Consider the following 21,138-nt stretch of genomic DNA (forward strand, 5'->3'; position numbering starts at 1 on the left):
CATTGGGCAGGAGTCGGTAAGCATTGGGCATGAGTCGGGAAGCATTGGGCAGGAGTCGGGAAGCATTGGGCAGGAGTCGGTAAGCATTGGGCAGGAGTCGGGAAGCATTGGGCAGGAGTCGGGAAGCATTGGGCAGGAGTCGGTAAGCTTTGGGCAGGAGTCGGTAAGCATTGGGCAGGAGTCGGGAAGCATTGGGCAGGAGTCGGTAAGCATTGGGCATGAGTCGGGAAGCATTGGGCAGGAGTCGGGAAGCATTGGGCAGGAGTCGGGAAGCTTTGGGCAGGAGTCGGTAAGCACTGGGCATAAGTCGGGAAGCACTGGGCATAAGTCGGGAAGCACTGGGCATAAGTCGGGAAGCACTGGGCATAAGTCGGGAAGCACTGGACATAAGTCGGGAAGCACTGGGCATAAGTCGGGAAGCACTGGGCATAAGTCGGGAAGCACTGGGCATAAGTCGGGAAGCACTGGGCATAAGTCGGGAAGCACTGGGCATAAGTCGGGAAGCACTGGACATAAGTCGGGAAGCACTGGACATAAGTCGGGAAGCACTGGACATAAGTCGGGAAGCACTGGGCAGGAGCAAGCAGCCAGCACTGCAGGGGGATTCCATCGGTGACAGCATTAGCTAAAGGCAGCATTACCCTACTGATTAACTAGGAGAGCAATCCCCCCCCCCCCGCCACAGCTATAACATCAGCAAAAATATGTTACATATAAATATGATGTGTACACTCTTCATTTGTACAGCGCTGCAGAATATGTTGGTGCTGTATAATAAATATTTGTTGTAAATAATAGTGAAATGGCTTTCTAAACATGCAAACAGCAGAATCTTGCTTGCGTCAGTCATTTCAGCTACAGAATTGGGTGTTTTTCCCCAAAAAGATGCAAGACAGAGGGTCCTTACCAAGTACCACACTCCAAGGATGATGGTCCCAGTGCGCACATGACAGCACAGGCAACAGCTGTTGGAGTAAAATCGAGCCCAGGGCGAGTGCATCTTCATCTCTTCAGATGTCTGGTGTCCGTCACTCAGTGGCAGAAATATTGGTCAGTATCAGAGGATAAATTGCCTGGTATCCTTGCTGTGAATAGGGGCATGCAGCTTCCTTCAGTGAAGGAGGAACATCCAGCTTTGGTCAGTGCACAGGCAGTGTATGAGCCCAGGGTAACACAAGCACACAGCAGCAGCAGCAGTCATATCTGCAGGATTCTCCTCTTCAGCATGTAAGCCTGCTGCTCAGCCTATAAGAACAGATTAATGACAGATCATAGATTGCCAAAAGCTGGGGTGCAGCTCCCTCTAGTGGGAAGGTGGTGGCACTGGGCAGCATTACCCTACTGCAGGGATCCCCAACCATTCTTACTTGTGAGCCACAGTCAAATGTTAAAAGACTTGCAAAGCAACACAAGCACCATAAAAGTTCATGGAGGTGCCAAATAAGGGCTAAGATTGGCAGCCTCTATGCACCCTATCAGCTTACAGGGGCTTTATTTGGTAGGAAATCTTGTTTTTATTCAACCAAAACTTGCGATCAAGTCAAGAATTCAAAAATAACTACCTGGTTTGGGGGCACTGCCCTACTGTATTCAACCTGAAAACTATTGGAAATCTGTGATCAATGTATATTGGAAAATTGGTTATTTTCATTCTACTAGGCAAAATATTGTTATTGGATTTAGTTTGCCCTCCAGTAGCATCACAAGTACAGGTATGGGACCTGTTATCCAGAATGCTAGGGACATGAGGTTTTATGGATAAAGGATCATTCCATTATATGGGCCTCTATACTGCTAAAAAAAATAATTGTTTTACCTTATCACCTTACCTTACCAGTATGGATTAATTATCTTAGTTGGGATCAAGTACAGGTACTGTTTTATTATTACAGAGAAAAGGGAATCATTTAACCATTAAATAAACCCAATAGGGCTGTTCTGCCCCCAATAAGGGGTAATTATATCTTAGTTGGGATCAAGTACAGGTACTGTTTTATTATTACAGAGAAAAGGGAATCATTTAACCATTAAATAAACCCAATAGGGCTGTTCTGCCCCCAATAAGGGGTAATTATATCTTAGTTGGGATCAAGTACAGGTACTGTTTTATTATTACAGAGAAAAGGGAATCATTTAACCATTAAATAAACCCAATAGGGCTGTTCTGCCCCCAATAAGGGGTAATTATATCTTAGTTGGGATCAAGTACAAGGTACTGTTTTATTATTAACCAAAATCATTTAAACATGTTAAGTTGGGAGATGGCCTTCCCATAATTCAGAGTTTTCTAGATAATGGGTTTCCAGAAAACAGATCCTATACCTACTGTATCAGCTCCTTATAACTAAAGGGTAACATAGGGATATGGTACATAAGAGCAAGTAGAAAAGGGGAAACTCTTGGATCTACAGTATATAAAACAGACTAGGTGTAAAGACTGTAGAGTTATTATAGGTATGGGACCTGTTATCCATAATGCTCGGGACCTGGGGGTTTCCAGATAAGGGATCGTTTTGTGGTTTGGATCTCCATATTTTTAACCTGCTAAAAATCATTTAAACATTAAATAAACCCAATAGGATTGTTTTGCCTCCAATAAGGATTCATTATATATTAGTTATGATCAAGTACAAGGTACTAATATTAATAAAGAAATAATTTTTAAAAGCTTGAATTATTTAATATGGAGTTGATGGGAGATGGCCTTCCTGTAATTTGGAGAGTTCTGGATAACGGGTTTTCAGAGAACAGATCCCATACCTGTACTAAATGATGGCATACGCATCACTTTGGTTGCCCCAAGTTGTCTCCCAAGGAAACTTCGAGCAACTTCGGGAAACCGAAGCGACACATATGCCATCCTACCAGCGATTTACATTCTTGCCGGTGGGATGGCATATCAGGGAGATTAGTTGCCTGCGGTAGTTAATTTTTATCGCGGATGACTAATCTTGCTTTGTGCCACTGCCCTTAAGGCACAATGGGGAATGAGACGCCCACTTATCTCCATAATAAAATGCTGCATTAGGCTATGATGTGGGATTGGGGGCATGGTGGGGGGTTGGGATCAGTGGCAGCTTGCTTTAGCCAAAAAGGAACTTGGTGGAGAAATTCAAAGATTTCCCAGAAGTCAAAGACCTGGGGAGACATAATCCAGAGCCAATGGGAGGAGGGAAGCTGAGGAGGATTACAGGCCATTTGTCTAGGTTACACGCTTATAGCCGCAGCCTTTACTAAACCTGTTTGTGCCCTTGTGTAATACACGCAGCGCAGGATTCCCATGCCATGTATGTGCCGGATATTTCTGTGTATCCCATACTGCACATCAGTGATTATGGAACTTAGCAAAACCCCTACAATATCTTATCCAATATACAGTAATGGGACCCATTATTCAGAAAGCTCCTAATTACAGGATGGCAATCTCCCATTGACTCAATTTTAATCAAATAATTCAACTATTTAAAAATGTAATACCTTTTTCTCTGTAATAATAAAACAGTACCTGTACTTGATCCCAACTAAGCTATAATTACCCCTTATTGGGGGCAGAACAGCCCTATTGGGTTTATTTAATGGTTAAATGATTCCCTTTTCTCTGTAATAATAAAACAGTACCTGTACTTGATCCCAACTAAGATATAATTAATCCTTTTTGGAGGCAAAACAATACTATTGGTAGACTTAAGGTATAGAGATCCAAATTAGGGAAAGACCCCTTATTTGGAAAACCACAGGTCCCGAGCATTCTGTATAACAGGTCCTATACCTGTACTATTCCCAGCACTTAACTGGTCAGCATTTTTTAACAGTTTTTGAGTTGTTTGCTTTCCTATTCTACCCCTTTCCAGCTTTCAAAAAAGGAGTCATAGACCCGGCAGTCGAAAACTACTGCACTGCAAGGCTATTATTACGTTTTCCTTACTTATCTGTCCATCCAGGCCCGCTCTTAGTCATCTTCCAGTCCCTCATTAAAACCACTGCCTAATTGTAGGGTAAACTGGACCTTAGCAACCGAATAGCTGCTGAACAAATTGCCAGATGATTAAATAATACATACATAAAAGTCCATCTGAAAAATGTTGCAATTAGATCAGTTACTTTACAGGTGAACTTACCCTATGTCAGTGCTGTCCAACTTCTGTTGTACCGAGGGCCGGAATTTTTCCGACCTACATGGTGGAGGGCCGATAATGGAAGCCAGATTTGACCACTCCCCTTTTTGAAACCACACCCACTTGAAACCACACCCATGTTATCACATGCTCATACCCATATTAATGGTTGTAGTACAGCAAAAACCTGCCATACTCTGCCTGCCCTACCCTGCCTGTGTGCCATGCTCTGCCTTCCCTACCCTGCCTGTGTGTGCCATACTCTGCCTGCCCTACCCTGCCTGCGTGCCATACTTTCACTGTGTGTGCCATTCTTGGCTGGTTTATGCCATACTTGGCCTGTGTGTGCCATACTCTGCCTTCCCTACCCTGCCTGTGTGTGCCATACTCTGCTTGCCCTATGCTGCCTGTGTGTATGGCACACACAGGCAGCCTACAGTGACACAATTCTGGCAATGCTCCTACAGTCTGCACAATAACTATATATTAAAAAACTTTTTCATTGCAGTACCACCTCAGTATATGTTATTTTTGTAGTATGCACGGATTATTTGTGGGTTTCTACTGCTCCTGAGGTGTGAACAGGGGAACAATGGGGGTGATTACAGCCTGAGCCTGAGGTGTGAACACTGCAGGGGGTGAACAATGCAGATATTAAAAGGTGTGAACATTACAGGGGATTACATATTTAAACAATACAGCCTGATTACAGCCTGAATCTGAGGTGAGAACCATGCAGGGGGGGCAGTTAATCACAGTACTGATACCATTTAAAGCTTACACAAGAGTAAACCATCAAAGCAGCCAGACAGGTGGGGGGCCACACAGAGGGGGGCCGCCAGTTGGACAGCACTGCCCTATGTAATGCCTCCCTGTAGTGTCAATCTGTTGCAATGCAGACTAACACCCTATATATTGTGCCTGCTGAAGAGATTCCATTTTCTATCTGCTAATCTGCTACAGTAAAGCTGGCCATACATGGGCCAATAACAGCTGCTAACTCAGCCCCACCAGACCAAGTGGGCAGCTTATTAGCTAATGGATGGTCCCCACCTGATTGCCTGCCCGACATGTCTATTGTATATGTTGATGCAGTCTTTTCCAGATCGGTCTCCATAGGCCCCCAGTATAGTATGATTGGTCTTCATAGGCCCCCAGTATGGTATGATTGGTCTGCATAGGCCCCCAGTATGGTATGATTGGTCTGCATAGGCCCCCAGTATGGTATGATTGGTCTGCATAGGCCCCCAGTATGGTATGATCCTCAGCCTGAGGCCAAATGATTGAATCAGCCAAATATGGCCCATCCCATGCCAATGAGTGGATCTCTTGGCATATGGACCACCAAGCTACGAATATAGCCACTGGCCAGAAATCTCTATGTGTGTGCAGCACATAGTACAGGCTGCTGTATCACCAATAGGAACAGGGCATTCACCTGAAGGAGTACAACGGTGACATTATAGGCAAGAATACGGTTACATTTGCTTGAATAAGGCAGCGGTGCTACAAAGAGCTACATGCTCAGACAGCCGCTCTTTAACCCCTCTCCAGACATGGCCTAAGCTGGCATTTTTTTACTGGTCTATACAAATGGTCACAGCCTAATCCAATAATTTACTGATGCAGACTGTACAACGTCTGTGAGATTAAATGACTAATCTGCTTTAGCCGTGTCCTGGTTTCATGGCCCTTTTTCCTATAAAACTTGCACTGACATAATTTCATACTATTATTGGCACAATACCCAGACACACCGTGTACATGCCCCGGGCCCAGAATCCCCTGCTGCTCCAGAAGCACATGTACCAAACCCTCCAAACACAGGCAAGTAAACAAGTCTGGCCAGGAAGTGCCCCAATTAGGCAAGCGTTGGAAACCTATTATATTCTAGTAGTTACAGCAACCCTGCCCTTGGTGAGCAGCTAGAGGAATGCCGGCAGTCTTGGTTCTGAAGAATTGCAAGCACTGCCTATCTATGGTCCTTTATGGCCCTCCCCTCCAGTTTGCATGAGGCATATATATTTTATATCTATAGTATATATTTAGAAATATCTATCTATCTCTATCTCTCTATCTCTATCTATAGGTCAGTGTAGCCGGACTTTAGTTAGTGTGGGTGCTGGATCAATTCTGAACACATATATAATTAGATTAATACAAACAACCATATAATTATGTAAAATGTAACATAAATATAACTTAAAAGCACTAACAAAACATAAGGATATTTAATATCACATTGGAGTTTCATGACCTATATACAAGCACTCAACCTACACCCTTATGCCTGTATGTGGTCATTGCACCCCTCTAGCAATAGTAATGCCCTTTGACATGGGGCCATGATGCTACAAGGGCCAAACAGGAAGAAAAAACGCTGAGCTGCGCTTTGGGTCCTACGGGAGAAAAGCGCTTTACAAATGTTTGTTGTTGTTGTAAAGAAAGTTCCCATAATGCCTCACTCCTGCAAAGACATGGAGACCAAGTGAACATGCTCAGTTAGTAAGACTATGAGTCAGCTTCCTGCTGATTGGCTCAGATCCACATTCCTAAGGGGGGAGTGAGCTCTTAGCATTATTGAGGGAGGGGGGGGAGCAGGAAGCTGAAAGCTGCATGTCTGTGGATGAGGAAAACTGACACAACTAATCTTTTTACAGAGAAGTCAGTGCAGCGTTTCTGTGAGTGCTTATGGCTGTATTTACATAGACCTTTCTGAGAAAGCTTACTTAGTTTTTACCTTTCCTTCTCCTTTAATGGTGAGGCCACACAAAATGGCTGCTGAGCACTGAACCAGCCACAAAGTGAGGATGCTGTGCTGATTTGGAAGTGCTTAAAATATTCTGCATCATCACCCCCTTTATAAGGCTATTAAACCAGTAATATTTATCTACAACAGGCTGAGACATATGTTTTATACAGCTTTACAGTCTCTGTAAGACAAGAAAGCTGCAGAGACACGGACACTACGGAATTTGCAAGATTTTATTTAAACAAATCAACTTAGAAATTTCACAGAATTAAACAAAACTTCTGAACATGTAAACATACTTTTCATGTTCCTGAAACAGATTGTTTTAATACACTGGTGTAAAAATTAGTAAGTTTATCAGGAAAAAAGTTCCATAAACAGCGCTCAACATACTCACTATGAAGCTACTGCAATGCCCCTTAAACACCTTGGTAGAGAAAAGAGCAGCAACGCAATGTATTGCTGTCTACTCTGGCAGAGAAGAGGTTAATGGCACCAAGGACTGACCCAAAACTGAATTGATTGGTCAGTGAGGTGCCATTGGATAAAGCAGGACGAAATACATCATTCATGGCTTTGTTTCATACACGTTTTCTAGTGATGGTCCTTGTCCAAAAGCACATTTTGGTAAGGCTATTTACAAAGTATGACTTATCATGCACGATTCTGAGATTACAAACGGATCTGCGGGGTCAAAGAAACAGAGCGACAGTGCCTGTAGGTAGTGATGAAATGGCGCCCTCTACGGTCTGGAGCTGGGAAGCTTTGCCCCCAAATCACAGCAGCCGTGGCACATTATGAGAGTATTATTTATGGAATCTACGGATAGGTTGTACATACTACAGATTAAGGCAGTAAAAAACATTCCTGATTATTGGAGGTCTTGACAACGTCAGTTAAAGCTGTCCAAAGCCACCATACCCTTTAAGTAAAGTTCACATTAACACTGAAAAGGGTGTGTGTCTTTCTAATGGGATGGAATAGAAAAGTAAGAATGATTCCTTATAAAGGCCACCATCATATCCATTACAAAACAGAATTTGCTCAGTCATACCATAGGTAAAATGTATGCGGAAAAGCAGGGATGGGCAACCAGGGGGCTCACCAGATATAGAACTACAACTCCCACCACTCCAGCTGCCTGAGGAATACTGGGAGTTGCCGAAAAGTCAAATGGATAAAAGTACATTAGAACAGGAAGAGACTTATTAAACATTCCGTACTTGCCTAAAAAAAATTAAGTTAGATTTATACTGAGACAAAATACTTTGAGGGCAGAAAGAAAAAAACCTATACAGTATAAGGATCCACGCGCACATTAATCCTCTTCAGCGCTGCAAGCGCCGATGTTCGCTCATCCGTGTAATTTCTGCACACTGGTGTCGGTGATGTGGCGTACACACAGCTAGCACACGCACAAGCGTGACGTTTAAAAAGGTACAGAAATGGTCAATCAATCTTCCACCAATTGAGAGACAACATAGGGCACAATATGAATGTCAACAGGTCACTGCTTTATAAAATCAGGAATTAAACACACCTTTCTCCTATCAAATTGCGAACGTTCCAAGTTGGCCAAAAAACAAAAAAAAAACAAACGCATCTTCCAATGATTTTCCAGTACTCTTGCATGTTAACCTCATAGGTCAGAGTTAATTTTTTTTTTTATCCTCCTGTCTTAGATCACATTGACAGCAGTTGTTTTAAAAATAGAGACCAAACATATAAAAATTCTGTACATGTTCACAAATTATTGCATAAACAGCATAATCTCCGAGATAGTGTCTGAACATGTGCTCCATTGGCCGGGGGGACGATCACGTTTCCCTTCTGGCTTTCTTCTTCTTTTTCACTTGTTTTGGAGATTCCCAGCTCTCTTCGGATTTAGCTAAAACAGAAAGATCGCTCGAGTGAACAATGACAGATGTGTTATTTCTGGGAAAATAACTTTAGATCTAAATGCTTGGCACATCACACTGCTATAGTTACCTTTCTCTGGAGTCATCTTCTGGTTAAGATTAGAGTACATATTAGAGACACTCATGCAATATATTGAGATTTACAGTTAACTTGAAAAGGCACATACAGGTTTGACTCCAGCCAGGGCACTGTCTGCAAGGAGTTTGTTTCTGTGTCTGTGTGGGTTTTATCCAGGCACCTCAGTTTCCTCCCACACAAGGCAGGTTAATGGGCTACTGACAGAATTAACCATAACTGCCTCACTTACTGAATGCAGACCTTCATCTAGATCAGGACTAGGACCTGTGCTAAGGAAGCTGGCTAGTTAAGCTTAAGTAGCTGCCTGACATCATGGCCGATTCTAGCTGCCCATATGGGTCCCTTAGACTGATTCAGCAGCTTATCAGCCCATGTAGGGGCACTAACGACGGCGACGGGCCTGTCCGACAGACATCTGCCTGAAATAGGGCAGATTTCGATCAGGCAGGTTTAAAAATTAGTCGGATCGTGGGCCGCATTGGCTCGTTGATGTGGCCCCCGAACAGACAAACGCCTATACCAGACGTTCTAATTCAATCTTTTGGCCCCAGGGCTAAACAACTGGATTAGCCCGATATCACCCACCCGTAAGTGGGGATATATTGTCAGAAGATCTTAAGAGGGGATCTTAGCGTATATGGCCACCTCAAGGGGAGGCTGGAGGCTCAAAAAAAGTGGAACGTCAAGCCTTTTATTGGCCTATGGGAACTGCAGCAAAGCATACTGCAACCAACAAGAACAGGGTGATAGTATTCCTTACCTGGGGATACCATTTTTTGTATTTTTACTTGTTTAAATGAGGCCCCCCCTTTTACATTATTAGATGTGCAGGGCAAGAACTGAAGAGGGCCTGATCCCAAGCATTAAAGGGGTTTTTTTTCACCTCAACTTTTAGTATGATGTAGAGAGGGATTCATAGTTTTTTGTTCAGCAGCTTTCCCATTTGAAATTTTAGCAGCTGGTTGCTAGGGTCCAAATTACCATAGCAACCAAGCAGTGGTGTGAATAAGACTAAAATATGAATACAAGAGGCCTGAATAAGTAATAACATTGTAGTGTAAAAGAATAGTAGTTTTTTGGCTGCAGGTGTCAGTGACCCACATTCAAAAGCTGAAGTGGCAAAAAGTGGCAAATTCTAAAAAAAAAAATTAAAAATAAAATAGCAGAGACCAATTAAAATGTTGCTTAGATCTACTCATTCTAAAGCATAATTTCAAGGTGAACTAACCCTTTCCAGCATAGCACTGAAAATGATGAAAGGGTATGCAGTGTTGCAAGCCATCAGAGAGCTCAGTTTAAGGTTTACCTTGTGAGGATGGAGGCACACTATTCTGCTTGCTATTGGAAGAGCTTTTCTCCTGTGGCTGTTGCACTTGGGAAGGACTCTTTTCAGAAACGCTGTGTTTGACTGGTACTGAAGGCTCAGTAAATACATTATGATGACGAGTCTCCTCTTCAGGTTGTTTCTAAAAAAAAAACCCACAAAGTAATTTAAGTAATTGGGCTGTTACACTGCATATCACTAATAAAATGTGCAGCATCGATATCAAGGTTCCATAGGAGGGGGGAAGCAAAATGTAATGAATTAATGCCTGAAAGCATTATAGCGCAGCAGAATAGCAAAACTGCTAAGTGCCAGAGAAAGAGGAATAAATGGCAGGGCCCTGCAGCCAAGGAACTTTAAATAAGGCAGTCAACACGTAAGAAGAGGAAACATAGATGAAATAATGAAATGTTACCTTAGGTTCACTAGCCTTTAAAACCACAGCAGGGCTAATTCTCTCTGGCTGGGGGGGAGCTGGAGCTTTATCTTCATGGAATTCACCTGTAGTTTCCCTCTCAGGATTCTCAGCATCCTACATAGAAAAAAATAGTTATAGTGGTTTCTATTGATATATACAACGAATTCTGTGAAACAGAACACCCTAAAATGATGTAATAAACCACTGTTTTGCATTGAAAACCTTTCCTGTGTTTAGGGACATATTTATGAATCCCTGCCTGGGTGACTGATATAGGGCAAACAATTGCAGAAACTGCTATCGAGTTAGACTTTCAGTAATTAATTGCTCTGGCTTGCTGGCGAATGGGGGTGGCTGTTTGCAAACTACATGGCTGCTGGGTTTTACTTAGGAAGCAACCTATTTTTCGGCAGTCATTTTCCTAAACCTGGACCAGCAAATATACATAAATCTGCACCTTGGTGTAAAAACCCAGAGGGATGATTTATGAACACCTGCAAAACAGTACACTTTCCTAGTACAGTGATAACTGAAAAGTTTCTGGGATTTTGGATATTGTTTAGCCCTGCCTACCTGTGCAGAGCCTGATTCCTCTCCTTGCTTCTTCTTTTTTTTCTTCTTCTTCTTGGTTTTGCTGCTTGCTGCACCTTGAGCAGAAGATTCTTCCTTTTCCTTTTCTTCTTCGGATACCTGAATTGGTGCAATGTCATTAGTAATTAGTTACCAACTATTCCCACTGTGCAAAGAGATTAAACACCTTTAAAAACACCTGAAAGCACATTTAATACTCTAATATATATGTTGGATAAGTGCTTCATTCTCCAATTCAATTGATTCAATTTGACTTAGGCATATGTAGATACAGGTATCACTGATATATTCCTGTCAATCCTCTACTGCAGTGATGTTGCCCCCCCCCCCCTCTGTCTGGCTGTTGTGTCTGCTTACCTTTTGTGTAAACCTTAAATGGTTTCAGTACTGAGATTAACTGCTTATCCTGCTTTGTTCACACCTCTTGATTCAGACTGTAAGCCCCTCCATTGTTCGCACCTCAGATATATGCTGCCTGTGTGTGTGTGTGTGTGTGTGTTGCACACTCTGCCTGCCTGTGTGTTGCACACTCTGCCTGCCCTATGCTGCCTGTGGGTGGTAAACCTTGCAAGGCTTTGCTCTGAGAGTCTACTAACATTTAGTACAACAGCCTGCATAAATTTGCTGTGATCCAATCAGTCCAATATCTCCGACCCCAAGATAACACACCTTTGTAAGCTGTTCAGACTCTTCAGGTTGTGTAGCGTTCACTGGCTCTTCTGTACCCCAGTTCCCCCATTCCTCTGCTGGCGCATTCCAGTCAGAAGTGGGGTCAGATGAGTTCAGGCCATCTGCAGATATGAGTTACTAGTTTATAACATCAGTTATTTCAAGAGAAGACTAGACGAAACACTAAGGCCTTATCAATAATCATACTAAACAAAGGGCAATGGGTATCTATAAATAAATGCATAGCTTGTTTTTCTAGTGCTACTAGTAAATTAAGTGCTGTTATTATTTTTGGTTTTCGGTAACACCCTAAGATACTACATAAGTATCAGCTCTCATCAACCTTGCCTAAGAAACATGCACTTAGGACTTTGAATAAAAGATAAAAAAAAAAAAAAAAAGGAGCATAGTGGCTCATCCCATACAATATCTAAGTTTATGTAGTAAGCAAAAGTAGTGTACATACTTAGGCCAGACCATTCATCATCAATACACGGTTCATTGGGGGTAGAATCCCACTGGCTTTCAGAGGTAGCCGGCTGAGAAATGGGTTCGCTTACAGAAGCTAAGAAATAAGGAGACAAGAAGAAAAGAATTGACTATATATACATATTACAGATATACGCACACACATACCTGATTATAACTCATCAGATAAATTCATAATATAAAATAAGCACCCAGCAGAACTTTCCCAGATAACCCACATACTAAGCACCAACGATACTTACCGGGCACAGAATTATTTAGTCCCATGGCAGCAAATGAAGTTTGTCTCTGTTCAGGAACAGTCATTCTTCCATCCACATTAGACCATGCAGCTAGAACAAAAATCATAAAATGATCTCATATAAGCCTCAAAGACTCAAAGACTCAAATCTTTCTGCTAACTGATCTGCACAATGTGTGGGGCTAAATTTGCTGGCCATATCTTGTGAAATATTATGATTTTTTTTTGTCCTTTTAAGAACAATACCACTTGGTATATATGATAGCCACATATGGATAAGCCCTCCCAGTAACTTCCTCCTGGCTAAGTTAATGCAGCCTTCCCCTAGTACTAGTAACAGAGCTTTGACTCAAACACACAATGGGAAAAGCCTAACACAGGCAGATCCAACATCCCTCTGACTGACGAAGCGGCAGTAAAGCCCACTTGGTAATATTATTCTATATGGTGCAACCTTAGATTTGGGAATGTGATATATGCTCCAGTAACTTACTCATTTGGTAAAAATCTTTTTGTGGCAGATGATTCACTGCTACCCAGTGCCCCCCATTGATAGTATTTAACTCGGCAGCATTAGAGAACAGAGAACCAAATAAATGCATGTGAGAGCTAATGCAAACAGGTCTGTGATTTATGCAAAGTGGTCTTGTTCTTTAACTTAAAAATGTCCCAAAATAATCTTACTGGAAGACAACTGGATGTGCAATAACCATGTCAATGCAAAACATAGAGTATATCTATAACAGAGCCTTAATGTCTAACTTACATATGCTAGGAAAGATCGGACGCTCGCCCCAAGATACACCCCAGTCTTTCCCATTAGTGTCACTGGCATTTTGATTCCAAGTGCAAGGCTCTGCTTTCTTCTTGCTAGCTGAAGGGGCCCACTTTTCTTCTCCAAGCTGGGAGGAGAGAGTCTTTGACGGCTTCTCACTCCAACCACTTCCATTAACCACATTATTGTCATTTGTACCTGAAAAGAAAATGTAGGTAGTTTTTTCACTTGTAAACTTATGCCCAAATGTTTCCTTGCATGAAGGATAGTAAATCACTGACTAAATTGCCTCTTCAGAAGCTTTAATATATCTCCATCAACTTTACAACATGGCTAGTCGAGGACTGCATGGCCACTAATATATAGCAAGCATGGAATACTTAAAGCAAAGGAGTCTACAGTGCTACTTAAAATGTAATTAAAATGTGAACCCATTCTCAAGCCCCACCTCTGTCTTGCACCATGTAGAACTGAAGGCCAGTGAGGGGAGCTAATCAAATCACTGGTGACATACTGTCAGACTCAAAGCAAATGGTGGGTCGCCAAGGAACTAATTTAGTGCTGGCAGTGTAGCCACACTGATGATTAAAGGTTTCAAGTATAGCATTCTTGTATCAGAAGGATCACTGCTGTGGTAAATAGGTACTCTGTTATTGCTTTAGTGCAGTTATCCCCAATCAGTGGCCTCAAAGCAAGTGCTTATTTTAGATTGCTGGCTTGGAGGCAAGTTTTGGTTGCATAAAAAACAGGTGTACAGACAAACTGAACCTTCTGTAGGCTGCAAGTCCACATATACCAAATAGCCAATCAAAGCCCTTATTTGGCACCCCATGAACATTTTTTATGTTTGTGTTGCTCCCTAACTCTCTTTACATTTGACTGTGGCTCACAGGTCAAAAAGTTAGGGGATCCCTGCTTTAGTAGCTAAAACCTTTACTCTGCCTCAGCTACACGAATAACAAGTTGCTGGGAATTTATCACCAATGCAGGCATATATTTTTCCACTGTATTTACCTTTGGATTTCCTGGCGCCTGCAGAATGAGATGGCGCAGATGGAAACGGCTCACTCACAACAGAAGTTATAGTTTCAACAATATTTATTTCAGAGTCCTTATCGCGCTTACGCTGCTGGCGCTTTTCCCGGTTGCTGATTTTCGTTTCCCAATTCCCTGTAGAAAGGAACAGAATTTAGAGATATTTAACTCAAATTAACATGCCAGCATACTTAAAGCTTCTAGTCTTTTAAAAGGTATCCGAAAATGCAATTACAAAAGACAGGACTATTTTTTAGGTCTTTTTAAACTGCTGGTTCTGACTGAAAACAATGAAGCAGCAGCCAAGGCTCCAATCACCCATAATTCCTTGCATGCTTCTTCACAGCTCTCTCAAACAGCTTGCTAAATACGATTCACTACCAGATATTGCATGTGAGGAAATAATAAACTAGTGGCATATTACCTTCTTCGGCTTCTTTTTTATCTTGATTTGAGGACTGTTGTGTTTGCTTTGCATCAGTCTTAGGTTTCTTCTTATTCTTTTTTGCCTGAGAAAAAAAAAAAAAAAAAGACCAGTCAGTCACTGCCAAAGAACACACTATACCCATCCACTGATGGCCTTCAAAGCACTAAATCACCAAAATGGCACTACCTTGCAAATATAGATGTTAAACTGGTCCAAGAAAAAAAAAAACCAAAACATTCATGCCAATTTCTAAGGCTGGCTAATGTCCCCCTTAATACCTTGCAGGTTTAGTATTTTTCTTTAGAGGCATGGCGAGAACATCTTGCCTGCTGCCCCAGTTGTTCCTTGTCTGTCTTTATGTCACCAAGGGCAGTGACAATGAGCATGGAGCAGTACTGCACATGAATATGAAAATGTGTTTTATACCACTTTCATTTTAGGCAGTCTATAAACTGCCCATACCTGATTACATGGAAATTGTGCAAACACCAAAAGACTTAAAAGTTTATGTAATAAAATGCACTAAGTTTGCCCAGGAGCAGTAACCCTTAAAATCAGCAGGCAGCACATACTGTTTAAAAGAGAACATCTTATTGGTTGCTATAGGTTACTACTCCTGGGCTAACTTAGTACTTTTTATTACATATGGGGGAAAGCCTGTATAATAATGCATTTTATAAAAGAGCAATTTTGTGAGGATGGTATCCCTTTAATTAGGGCTAAACCCTGACATCAAATTGCAGTTGGCCAGTGTTTTATGAGTAACTTCATACATGTTAAGCAACGCACCTTTTCGTTCTTCTTTTCAGTTTCCAAAGGCGGTTTCAGGCTCTCCTTTTTGACTATGGGTGTTATCTCCTCCTCCACCAGCTCAACGGGTCTTCCATTAGGCTGCTTAAATAAATACACAGAAATCATGATCAGGTCAATATATAATTTCCCATGAAAAACATCATCTGTTACATGGCTTTCTAACGTAGTAATGCCTTGTGCATGTAACCAGTGGTGCAGGAAGGAAAACCATACATAACAACAGGATATACTTTGGAAAATAAATTTGTATCAGTAGTATGGTTTATGGTATGGTTTATTTATTTTTCCTAAAAGGATCAGTTTAATAGAAGGGATTTGCTTTTAAAACAGCCCTCCTTTTGTATAACTATATACGTTGGTAATGCCATACTGGAGGATTTAAACAGAGCTTGTTATAAAAAGAAAACAAGATTTTTCAAGAATGTTCCCCTTTAATATAATTATCTAAGTGAGGCAGTAATGACAGTACATGTGCTAAGTTGGATGCTAAGTTTTCGGCAGTGCCACCATGAAGCTGATAATATGTTGATACTGGATGTGTAAATCCCACGTGCCACAGAGGGCTGTTACACACACAGCACAACGCCTGTGCCCCCCAGTGCACTTCAAAGCTCTTATGTTTGTAACAAGGACTACCTGTTACTGCCAAGCTTAGAGTGGGGATGCAAGAACATTTTCCAGCTACTCAACGCCCAGTCTCTTGAGTTCCTGTGCTTGCCAATTGATCATTGCCCCGGGGGCACAGTCATAAGCTGGTCCATGAAACCCTGCAGCGGTACAAAGACTGCACCCTGCTACTGATGATGGCTAACAGAAAGCAGCTACTCTAATAACCGAAAGAGGGAGACATCTATTGGCACTGCCTGGTGAGGAACTACTTGTGTGACATTGCCCTTAAGCAATATTAAGCAACAAGTGCAAGGATTAAGTACTTACAGAATGTTAATCTGATGGGATACAATAGACAGCAGGAAGGCAGGTATTGTATGGGTTCTATATGGATAGAGATGTGCAAAGCTCTTTTCTAGCTGCGTTGCCAATTCCTCTGTGCCCTCCCACACACCAGGATTTTAGGGGAAACTCACAGCTATCTGTTTATCTGTATATGATTTTAGAAGCATATTTATCAAAAGATATAATTGATTCTTTATATACTTGACATACATGTCCTTAAAAATCCTATACAAGCCACTAGTGAGCTGTGAATTGCCCTGAGGCAAACTCTATTATTACAGACTTCAAATGAAAAACCACAAATAGGAAGCACTGGCTTATACCACTATGAGGAACAAGTGAGCCCTGCCAAAGATGGAGGAACCATGCTACTTGTGCACACATCAATACCTGTTTGTGACCTACAAATACCAGCCTAGCCAATAATGGAAATGGGATAAAGAACAGTACGTACACCAGACTCTGCATCCTGGCATGAGGGGTCCAGTCTGCCCGGGTAGCCTGGACCTAGAGCAGGTTCAACGTATGTATGCAAGACACTGCTATTTCTAGTGTTGTTACCATGTTGGACATGTACTAGGCCTCCTACACTAGAATAATACTGTGTGACCTACTAAGCACTTCATAAATTTGGTAGCTGGGGCTTTAAAAACTCTATACCAGTCCAGCAAAGCCCTTATTGAAAACACCTAAACTGTTTTTTTCATGTCTGGGATCAGATGAGTACCCCAATCAGATAGGGTGACATGCCACAGGCACATTACAGACAGAATTTTCTTACTACCCAGAGGGTAGCAATGTACCCCAAATATTAAAGTGCAGTCCACCCATATTTTTAACAATTAAACAGGATGGGCTCATCTCTGCTGCTCCCCCCAGCACCCATAGCTGTATAGCTAGTTCCTAACTGAAACTGGTTGCCTGTGGCGCCTGCATAAGGGGTTTTCCACTCAAACAACTGTACCAAATTAAAAGTTCTAAGTAGTTTTAAGTAGTAGTTAATAAAAGGTTTCCCATGTGGACCCCATTATTTTGTAAAGAGATTCCAATATTTGAAAAAAGATCACAGTAGCAGCAAGCTGGGGAATGGCTGTCACCATGAGTAGCCTGATATGATCGCTACATGTAAAAGCCAACCCTCTGAGCCAGTAACCCTTAACCAGTGGCTCATGAGCACCCTGTTGCTCCCAGTGGCCTTAAAGTAGGTGCCCATTTTTACATTTCTGGCTTGGAGACAAGTTTTAGAAGCACAGAGACACAGTTTTACTCCAAGCAGAGCCTGCTGCAGGCCAGTAGGCCACATGGGGCTACCAAATAGCCAATCACAGCCCTTATTTGGCATCCCCCAAATTACTTTTTTCATGCTTGTGTGGCTCATCAACACTTTTAACATCTGTTTGTGTGGCTCACAAGTAAGAAAAAAAAAAAAAGTTGGGAACCTCTGCTCTAAGCCACGCCAGGGCTGTATGCAGGATAAGGCCCAAGGACTAGGCCTTTTTGACATCACTAATAAATCCCTGGCAGGATTAATCTAATTGATTGCTTGCTGAAGGTGGTAATAACAAATGGCTACACCAACGCAGCTATTAGCTAATGATAATTCATGCTGCCAATGCATGTCTGCTAGGATATTGTGCATGTTACAGAAATAAGGGTTTATACTTAGCCTAAAGATCCATAGCTATCTCACCAGACTTATAGTAATATTTCATAAGTGAGGGTGCTTTTTGCTTGTATGTACAGGTATATTGGGCTAAACTAGAGCATATAGACTGTATGAAGTCAGGACTGGCGTTAGGGAACACGTGGCCCCCTAGCCATTGACATAAATCAGAGGCAGAGTTCAGCTGTCCAGGAAACCCTCAGTTGCAGTTTAAAGGGGATGCAAACCCAAAAACAACTTTTCAACTTCAAAACTCAAGCAATTCCCAAAATGCATTCATTACGAACGTTCAATGGTCGAGGCACAGATAAATGTAATTGCTATTAACGGCGGCTATTTGCTGCCCCTTTGTGCCCTGCTGGTTCAATGACACAGGGCTGTTCATCAGCTGTTTTCTGCTACATTGTTTCAGAAGTCAGAAGCAGCAGTGCACAGAGCAGGCATTGCTTTCAATAGCAATCACATGTACATATGCCTGGAAAGTTAGAATTATTATCTATTGGAAAGTTACTTGGAATGCCATTTCAGTTTGGGCTGATGGGGTGGGTGTTGCTAGCCAACTATATATGCCCTTTCCAGTAGTCTGTAGCCCCCCAGGGCCACTTCCCTTCTAGCCCCGGGCAGCAGGGGGGGGGGAGCCGGCAGCAGGGAGGGGGGAGCCGGCAGCAGGGAGGGGGGAGCCGGTACCTTTGGTTTCTCCGTTGTTTTTTTCTTGTTCTTTTTCTTCGGATCCTCGGCTTTGACGCTCTTGGGGACGGGGATGGGCTTCTCCAGCTGCACCGGCGCTTCTCTCTGCTCCCTGAGCCGCTTCTTACCGGCGGAGCTGCGCCCAAGTGCCCCGGCACATAGGAACAGGAGCAAGAGGCCCAGGGACAGCGGTACCGCCAGGAACACCCAGGCCGGGTAGCGCTGGGGCTGCAGGCCAAGGTCCACACCCAGCTCCGTGCGGAGAAGGCCGAGCCCGGTGCTGACCAGCTGCCTTACACGGGCAGACACCTCCTCGGCCTGCTGGGCCGCAGCCTCCTGCCAACCAGCGGCCATGGCTCTAGCGCTGCCAGCTACACACTGCTGCCCCTTGCCTGCCTGCCCACACCAGCAGCCTCTCACTGGCACTGAGACGCACCAAAAGGCTGGCAGAAAGTGAAACGTAGCGTCCCGGCTCCGCCCAGGCCTAGCGAAGCAACGTCATCACTCCGGTCTCACAGCGGCCATTTTGGCAGAGGGGAGGGGCGGGGAGAGAGGGGAGATGGGCGGGGCCGGGACGTTACAGGCTCCAGTCACCTGACTCTGTGGAACTGCAGACGTGGAAGCACCAGGGACCCGCATCCCATTCTGAAGTGCAGCTCATAGCGCCGCCCACCGGAAGGGGACGCCGCTGCGACTTCCGTGTAGCAACTCTGCAATGAGGGCTTTTAACCCCTCGCTCCCTATTAATAGAGTCAGGGCTTTAAGAAAACGCTTCTGTATATAGTAAACGGATGTCTTTTTTATTTTTTTACGATGAAATGTTACTGCTCGGCAAATGCCAGCATTAAATATGGCGATACGCGTCTTTCCGGTTCCTGCGAGTTAGCCAGTCTGCCCGGCTCTCGTCTTTGGAGTGAGTCATAGAAGTCTGCTTGTGGCATGGTGTGATTTATTTTTGTAATTTTTTATAAAATCCGAGTTTCTCATGACAAAATATATAACTGCTTTGAGTTATATGCGGATTTAAGCGAGTCATTATTGGGAGATATACTAAGAGAGACCTAAAGGGAATATCAACCCAAATATTGTTTTTTGGAAAAGAATAAATTCTAAGCAACCTTACAACCGCTTCACTAGTAGTAGAATTATTTGTAAATATAATACTATTGAGAGCAGCATCTGCCTGTCTCTTACTATTCACAAAGGGGCGTATTTATTATGCTGTGTAAAACGAAATCGCCCAAAAAACGGGGTAAAAAGCTGTGTAAAATAAATGGAAAAGATCGCCATTTGAACGCCGGATATAACGCTGTTATTTTCCATAAGTTCCGGTGGAAGAAAAAACGCGTAAAACAATTACGCCATTTTTACACGGCGAAGCCTGGCGACGTGTGGCGAATTTTCTCGACGTTTTTTACACAGCATAATAAATATGCCCCTTACTGTTCTTCCGTTTGACACTGTGGCAGCAGCCAGCCAATCACCAGCATTATGGGAATCTTGGCTCAAGAAGAGCTGGCTTCTGTTACATTAGTTCAAGGGACAGAACCAGTGGTGCAGAAAGGGACAAGCAAATATTCTGCTTTCTATTTCATTTAGAAATAACTTTAAATCACATTCTTGAAGGTTTTCCCACCTTGGATTTTGAGGCCCAGCCACCCTACAATGTGTATCTCAGCCCCCTGCCAGGCCACTAAACCTACTATAGGATATTACATTGTACAGTGCTGTGGAATATGTTAGTGCTAAATGTGAGTGAATAATAAAGGTAATACAATACAAATCTATAGAAGGTGAATGGAAACATTCTAAAGCTTCAAATGGTCCCACTGCCACCTGTGGGTCTCTAGCTCTTCCCAAACTGTCACCCAGCTTTTCCTCAGTGTGACTGTGCCATGAAATAGGCGCAGGGGGTCAATTGCAAAGCTGAAAGCAGTGTCCAAAGAGCAAAACAGGTTGCAGTCAGCCATTTAATTTCTATCTTTGGCTTTGTGCAAATTGCTACAGGTGCTGCCCTGCTTTTTTTAGAGACTACATTGGTCAGCACTGTACTGTACTGGTGATGGATAGAAGCATGTAGGTGCCCCCCTAACTTTCACGTCATTTGGGGAGCAACAGGAGTTGCAGCCTACAACTGGGCCTAGTCCTGATAGTCTGCCTTAGGGCAGGTGCTAAAAGCAGGGCTAG

General features: G+C 42.9%; 2 protein-coding genes across 3 annotated transcripts in view; both read right to left on the reverse strand.

Moving 5' to 3' along the window:
* laptm4b (lysosomal protein transmembrane 4 beta) overlaps positions 1 to 1,234 on the reverse strand; it is a 57,939-nt gene extending 56,705 nt beyond the window's left edge. The window contains exon 1 of the mRNA XM_004915122.4: positions 908 to 1,234. Coding sequence (XP_004915179.1) covers positions 908 to 1,006 — 99 coding nt within the window. The 5' untranslated portion in view covers positions 1,007 to 1,234. The remainder of the gene's footprint in view (positions 1 to 907) is intronic.
* A 5,848-nt stretch (positions 1,235 to 7,082) lies between these two features.
* Positions 7,083 to 19,604, reverse strand: mtdh (metadherin). 2 transcript variants are annotated; one of them, XM_012964426.2, is made up of 12 exons: positions 18,952 to 19,604; positions 15,624 to 15,728; positions 14,832 to 14,916; positions 14,387 to 14,542; positions 13,364 to 13,570; positions 12,599 to 12,688; positions 12,334 to 12,432; positions 11,868 to 11,989; positions 11,181 to 11,297; positions 10,605 to 10,721; positions 10,172 to 10,331; positions 7,083 to 8,755 (listed from the first exon to the last, which is right to left on the reverse strand). In XM_012964426.2, exons 1-12 carry the CDS (start codon positions 19,303 to 19,305, stop codon positions 8,685 to 8,687), a joined length of 1,683 nt encoding a protein of 560 aa, XP_012819880.2. In that variant the 5' UTR covers positions 19,306 to 19,604; the 3' UTR covers positions 7,083 to 8,684.
* Positions 19,605 to 21,138: the final 1,534 nt, after the last annotated feature.

The sequence above is a fragment of the Xenopus tropicalis genome, chromosome 6 (assembly GCF_000004195.4).
Source record: "Xenopus tropicalis strain Nigerian chromosome 6, UCB_Xtro_10.0, whole genome shotgun sequence".
NCBI lineage: Eukaryota > Metazoa > Chordata > Amphibia > Anura > Pipidae > Xenopus > Xenopus tropicalis.